General features: G+C 34.8%; 1 protein-coding gene across 1 annotated transcript; it reads left to right on the forward strand.

Annotated features, from left to right (window-relative positions):
- Positions 1–3,720: 3,720 nt before the first annotated feature.
- On the forward strand, positions 3,721–5,237 carry LOC128862725 (4'-phosphopantetheine phosphatase). Its single transcript, XM_054101412.1, has 2 exons — positions 3,721–3,968; positions 4,038–5,237. Exon 2 carries the CDS (start codon positions 4,051–4,053, stop codon positions 5,140–5,142), a length of 1,092 nt encoding a protein of 363 aa, XP_053957387.1. The 5' UTR covers positions 3,721–3,968; positions 4,038–4,050; the 3' UTR covers positions 5,143–5,237.
- The last annotated feature ends 2,514 nt before the right edge of the window (positions 5,238–7,751 follow it).

The raw sequence follows: 7,751 nt of genomic DNA on the forward strand, positions 1-7,751 counted from the left end.
GTGTTGCTATTTCAGTAAATATAAAAACAAGGGTGATTTATATTTCTTCTTGCCTTATATTGTCAATGCGGATGCCGTCAGTTGTAATAAATTCACATTGTGTGAGGGAATATCGCCAACGCTTACGAGAGTCGTAAACTATATAAAATTGATAAATTTACGGTTTCATGCGGAAAGTTATTTATTACAATTTTCTTATGTTGTAAAGCCGATTTTTAAAGTTAAGCGAAAGACAACCATGGTGCAAAACATTTCATTTGATTTGTTCAGCTGAATGTAATCATTTGAACTTACGTGTTTCATGTTCGTTCCATTATATATGGTTCTTTATGTTAAGTATATTTTTAAAAATTATGTCAAAAAATCATTAGATTAAAAATCTAAACTAATTAAGATGTGTTGCGTTTATTTTTTCTGCAAGCCGAAAGTTTAATTTTAATAAAAATACATATAACGTATGCGACGGTTAAATATGTAGACATTAAAAAACCTCCTACATTTAAAAGGTACGGTGAGTTAATTTTCTGTTGCCTACAGTAGCTTTTTTTTGAGTTAATGTAACATCGTTCGAAAATTTATAGTTACGCACACGACTTGGAGTGACAGTTTCAGAAAAAAAGTTTTTTCTAATTTACGGTCGTCCCTCGGCAGGCAATAGCAAACCTCCGAGTGTATTTCTGCCATGAAAAATCTCATAAAAAATATCTGCCGTTCGGAATCGGCTTGAAACTGTAGGTCCCTCCATTTGTGGAACAACATCAAGACGCACACCACTAATAGGAGAAGGAGCTCGGCCATACACTCAAAAAAAAAAACAAAAAGGGTGTACGCGCCAATTATATATATATATATATTTATATATATATGATTTGTATGCATCTTTACATATAGATTTATTCTTTTTGTTTGAAAATTGAAATTGTATATATGCATGTTTATATGTATTGGCATAGGACATATGTACATATATATTAGACTATGAAAATTGCACCAAAGTATATGTATGTATGCATGTTTATATACATATATTAGTATACAAGATATCTTATAAGGTAAGTAGTAAATATTACCATAAATTTTTTCCTTCATATATAATAATAAATTAATAATAAAAGCATTAAAACAACAGGTATTATTAACAACTAGTCGTCACTAATTATAAATTCGGTATATATGTATATATCATTATTTATATTTTTATATTTATATACACAAATAACCCATTATATAAACATCATTATTATATTTATTTCTCTATAAACATAACAATAATATATGTAAGCAGCTCAGACATCAACGTCAAAATTGTTCTAATGACAGTTCAATATATTGTTTATAAGCCATCGAAAGCATTTGCGTCTCAGTTTTGTTGAATTTTTTTTTTCTCTGATGGAATTCAAACGTAATAGTGTGATTGCGTTATATTTGGCTGGAAAATCACAACCAGCCATTGTTCGTGAGCTCAATCACCTCAAAGTAAATAAAATGTTTGTGTATCGCACTATAAAACGTTACAATGATACTGGTAGCATTGCAAAACGCTATGGAGGTGGACCAAAAAAGACGGTAACAACGCCAGAAATGGTTCGGAAAGTGAAAACCAAAATATAACTAAACACAACATAACATAACATAACATAACATAACATAACATAACATACAATAACATAATATAATATAACATAACATAAAATAACAAAACATAACATAACATAATATAACATAACATAACATAACATAACATAACATAACATAACATAACACAACACAACACAACATAACATAACATAACATAACATAACATAACATAACATAATATAACATAACATAACATAACATAACATAACATAACATAACATAACATAACATAACATAACATAACATAACATAACATAACATAATATAGCATAACATAACATAACATAACACAGCATAATATAACATAACATAACGTAATATAACATAACATAACGTAACACAACATAACATAACATAACATGCACTTCAAGCAAGGTAATGCCGCATGAGCAAGATAACGACGCATTTTTTGGTGCGTGCAGCCGGCTACATCGAATTATTAGACGTTATCACGTCAAAAGTCTTTAGAAAATATTTAAATGTCAAAGAAGGGATAATGATTGAGATATCATTAATGCAAAATATCATTACTACAGCTGCGCCTAACGGAAGATTAGATCTTAATCAAAAATCAAAATCATCACACCTGTTTTAAATTTAGCTGTCACTATTGTTGAAATCCCCTTTATTTGCATTATCAATAAATTTGTCATTAGTTTCATCGTACAGTAGATAAGCCAGAAATAGCAAAAATGTATTTGTGCGATTTCTCATAACGCGGTTGCTAACCTAATGTAAAATTATTTTTTTATTAGAACCCTATGAGAAAGTTGATAATTATTTTTGTGGTTTGTTAATTTTTGTCAAGTTTTACGTTCGCATATTTATCAAGTTTTAAAAACCGCAATTATGCGTATGATAATAACGGAGTAGCTGCCACGCTATTTTAAAAGATTGAATTTTTCAGAAGGGCGAAACAAATTATAGAAGAAAATGTATCTAATGCTTATTTTATGTTTTTAACGGTTTGATTTTCCGAATAAAATTTGACCAAGGTAGCAGATCGGATAATGTTGTAAAGAATATTTTAACGAAATTCCTTAGCACCTTATTCGCCTTTAGGCATAATGAGTAAGTAGAGAGCTAAGTGGCCGTCGTAGCCGAATGGCTTGGTGTGTGATTACCTATGGGGAAGCTTCCAGTGTATTTATGCCATGAAAAAGCTTCTCATAAAAAACTTGTTGTAATTGGTCGAGGAGGAGCTCGGCTAAACATCCAACAGAGGCTATATGCGCCAATTATATATATATGTACATAGAATTAAGTTTATTTTAATTCCACAATTTTAATGTATCTTAAAAAGCGATTGTCATGTAATTGTGTTAAAGCATGGTGTCACCAGTACATTAATTTTGACAGGCTGGGGCTATTACATCTTATATACCGCGAACTAGTCTTTGTAGAGTTCGTCAAGTGCTTCATCTACAACGTCTAAGGAAAAATAAGAAAATTCCCTGATAGCAAATAAATTACCTCAAATCACTGCAAATCTCTCAACTGCATTGGATATTAAATATCCCGAGATTTTATACTCCACCCTTTTTAGCGGCATATTACTTCATATTTTATTTTTATATTAAATATCCTAATATTATATTTTTATTAGGTATATCTGGCTGAACTGAATAGATCTCACATAGATCACAAGAGTCCGCAGTGTTAAATAATGTTATCGAATAAACAAAGCAAAGCATTTACGCTTAGAAAACTTTACTGAGTTAACGAATAACGGATACAACTTTAACGAGCTCGGTGTCAGAGCCTGTAATATATAAGTATTTTTTTATATTCCATATCAAAAGTTCAATCAAATTTATCGATGTCTGCTACAGGTCATAAATCACAGATATTAACGTAAAAATTCTTCAAGTCAACAAGTTCATAATTAGCTAAGTTATGTATTTACACAATCAGTTCAATATCGAATATCAGTTCAATCTCAATATTGTATCAATTCAATAATAATATGGGGAAAATTTTCCGATGAGGCCAGCTGAGACAGTTCGCAATGAAACATATTCCAAAATTTTATTCCTCAACAACATTTGCTTAAAAAATCTTCTACATAAGGCAACGCTAATCAGCTGACACTAACTTGTTTTCGTTTTGTTATGTTTTATCGCAAAAATGTACGACACAGAACTATTTAAATATTGATAAAACTGTAAAAAGGTGATTACTCCCTAATTAGTGGCAAACAAGATTAGCGCAAAAAGAAAAGCGAAGAAAACTTTTAAAACAAACAGCAACTCAATTATATGCTAAACAGCGAAAAAGGGAGAATTAGGAAGCAGTGTGTACAAAAAGTTGGTTTTCTTCAGAAAGTAGAGGTATTTTGTAATTTTCAATAACAGCAAAGATCAAATGTTCATGCGAATAAACAAATCTTTTCACTTAAGCTACGTAAAAAGAATGTGCGAATCCAATTGCTTTACACTTTTGAGGGATCCTGGATCTTATAGACCAGACACTATTGACTTAAATAAAGACAAAGATGCCGCTTCATATTGGTTCCCTTGTTTTCGAGATTTAATTGCAAAATTTGCGACTCAAGCTGCAGAAAGTCAATGCCAAACCGACGGTACTGCCATAGAGCGTGCGGAAAATTTTCGGAAATCTTATCTGGAAAAATTGGATGAGTACCAAAGAAAAATAGAAAATAATGCAACTAATAATATTGTGCTCGGTATACGCGAGTTGCTTGAATTAAATGAGACACAACTGCGCTTGTTTGGCTTCCCCGATCCTTGGCACCAACAAAAGCAATTGGAAAACACTGCTGCCATTGCAGCCTTAAAGAAGCGTTTTGAAGAGTTGGATGATATCGATGATAATGCACTGCGTTGGACAGAGTTGGTTCGTGGAGTGCTGGCTGGAAACATGTTTGATTGGGGCGCGCAAGCTGTGACAAGCATTTTGCAGCAGGATTCAAATTTTGGATTACATGCAGCGTTAGATCGTATAGAAAAGCGACCATGGCTTATTGACAATTTGGATGCTTGGTTAGCGCGTATGTGTGGCAATGTACATAAGTGTGCGCTCATTTTCGTAGACAATAGTGGCGTCGATGTGGTGTTGGGCATATTGCCCTTTGTGCGAGCATTGTTACAACGCGGCACTAAAGTACTGTTATGCGCTAACACCGAACCCTCATTGAATGATGTGACTAGCCGTGAGCTAGCTAACTTGTTAGATAATTGCTGTACACAATGCAGTGTTTTGGAGCAAGCGTGGCAAGAGCAACGTTTACTAGTCTATGCAAATGGACAACGGGGTCCATGCTTAGATATGCGCACCTTACCAACGGAACTGTGCGAGGCCATACAGAAACATGAGACTGATTTGTTGGTAATTGAGGGTATGGGACGTGCACTTCATACAAACCTCTATGCGAAATTCAACTGTGAGACGCTTAAATTGGCTGTCATAAAAAATAAGTGGCTTGCAGAACATTTGGGCGGTGATACGTTTGCGGTTATTTGCAAATACGAAGGTGCCAGCTAGTTAATGCTACCTAATTTGTACTGCTGTTTAATTTGAGATTTTTTGATTACATGTATTAAGTAAGATCCAGCGATGAGTAAGGTCTGAGTCAATAATGAAAATAAATTAAAGAAAAATGGATCGGTAATCACCGTTAAGTACACATGCAGGTAAACATGAAAATAATTGCAACAAATGTGCCGAAGCAGAATGTAATAAACCGTTGATATTCGTAAAGTGGTGTGAAGCTACGTTGGTGTCAATGACAGCGCACTAATTAATAACTATTACTCTACTTATTAATATAATATAAAATAAAAAAACATTTTAACGACTTCTCTGTGAAGAGGAAACCCGAATTTCGGAATTAAGTCTATGTCAATTGTTGTGAGAAAAATAAAATTTGTAATTTTACTAAAAAAGAACAATCAAGTTGACTTATTCATTAATTACACATTCCATGTCGAGCTATAACTTCTTTATCTTTCGTCTATCATATAATCTGCATGATTATCTTAATATGACTGTTTGTTTTAGTATTAGAAGACCTGATTATATACTTTTGGAATACAGATTCTGTTTAATTGCACGGTACAACATCATGGGTAGACCATTTTTGAGGAACAAAGTTATCGTATATGGTAGAATTTCACGGGAATTATCTTAATGCTTATTTGTATAGGTTTTTGTTGCAGCAGCATAAACATTATTCATACATGTTTGGTAATGCTGTCGTAGTGACAGGCTTTGGCCGAATATAAATCCGGATCCTTCCCGTAACGTAGAACCGATTATTGTGGAAACAGGCAGACAAGAATATACGAGTTTGGAAACTTATTTGCGCATTTTGTAATGCATTATGTTTGGGTACTTATCGAAAGCTGCTAACTTCAATTTTATTTTTATGCTGTTCGTAAAGCTTCTTCTATAAAATGTGCTTTTCTGGCTTTTACTTCGATAATTCTTATAACAGGTGGCGCTAAAGTAATCCTCCTATCAGAAAATGCTATAAATTTTGCGATTGGTTCCTAATGTCAGTTCTGTTTTGACATTTGTGTAGTAAACACATGCGAAATACACGTTAATAAACAATGTTACGCTACACTGCTCCAGAACGCGGAATATTGCTGACTATCTATTTGAAAAATAATCGGTCGGTGACTTTGGCACAACGTGAATTTCGTCGTAGATTTCCTCGCCGTCCAACGCCTACTGGTGAAACACTGCGATGTTTAGCCGCTCGCCTCGAAGAGACTGGCACAACACGAGATGCTGCCAGGCGTGGTAGACTGCGGAGTAGCCGTTCTGCAGAGAATATTGCTGCTGTAGCCGAGGATGTCATGGAAGCGCCGTCGACATTGACCAGACGACGTGCCACGCAAATGGGTATCAGTCGACGGTCTTTACAGCGAATTTTGGTACAAGATTTGAAGATGTTTCCGTACAAAGTCCAGATGGTGCATCAGCTGTTAGCTGCTGACCGCCAATCGCGTCTAACATACGCTCAAGCCTTCCTTAATCACCACCAAGAGGAAGATGATTTTTCATCAAAAATAATCATGAATGATGAGGTCCATTTCTATCTTAGCGGGTACGTAAATAAGCAAAATTTACGCTTCTGGGGCACTGAAAATCCGCGTGTAACCCACGAAGAGCCATTACACCCGCTCAAAGTCACTGTATAGTGTGCTGTTTTTGCTGGAGGAGTCATCGGACCTTTTTTCTTCGAAGACGTCGCGGGCCAAACAGTTACTGCGAATGGTGGGCGCTACAGAGCAATGATCAACGAGTTCTTTTTGCCGCAACTTGATGAATTGGGATTGGAAAACATGTGGTTCCAACAGGACGGTGCAACGGCACACAGTGCACATGCCACAACCGACATGCTGGAGGATGCATTTCCCGGACGCCTAATCTCACGTTTTGGCGATTTGAACTGGTCAGCAAGATCGCCTGATTTGACCGCTCCAGACTTATTTTTGCGGGGCTTTTTGAAGTCGCGGGTTTATGTCAACAAGCCTCTTGCAGCTCTTAAAGACAATATCCGTCAAGAACGTGAGGACCTATCGCCGGAAGTTTTGGCAAAAGTGATGGAAAATGCCATAAAAAGGGCTCAAATGGCAATCAACTGTGGCGGCGGCCATTTACATGACATCATATTCTCGACTTGATGTAAAAAAAATTAAAAGACCGAATAAAAATAATCCACAAGAAGAATCAAAGTTTTTCATTTTGTTTTTAAATTACAGCCAAAAAACATCGCAAGGTTACTTTTGCGCCACCTATTATATCGCAGTCGACTACATTAATTTTTCCTACAAAAATATTATTTATTTAAGTTCGCAAACAAAATACACGAATTAAATTAAGAAAGTTTGCTATTCACTTTTCTACTATCATTATATACATATGCACATACATATGCACATATTTAGGTTGGCTAAGCGGTTAAGTGCACCAAATCCTTGCTACGAATTGTCCTCTAAAACTTCTTAATCTTCGCCATAAGCCCAAGTAAGTCATACTTTGAAAAAGAAAGTTGCTACTGAACTGCAAAATGTTCAGGCGAAGTGTTAGCGGAAACTAAAATAAATAAATAAATAATTGGCGCGTACACTTCTGTTAGGTGT

Source organism: Anastrepha ludens, chromosome 5, assembly GCF_028408465.1.
Source record: "Anastrepha ludens isolate Willacy chromosome 5, idAnaLude1.1, whole genome shotgun sequence".
NCBI classification, from domain to species: domain Eukaryota; kingdom Metazoa; phylum Arthropoda; class Insecta; order Diptera; family Tephritidae; genus Anastrepha; species Anastrepha ludens.

Bases quoted from the DNA above. Each gene is read 5' to 3' on its own strand.
- LOC128862725 (XM_054101412.1), top strand. From the start codon at position 4,051: ATGTGCGAATCCAATTGCTTTACACTTTTGAGGGATCCTGGATCTTAT.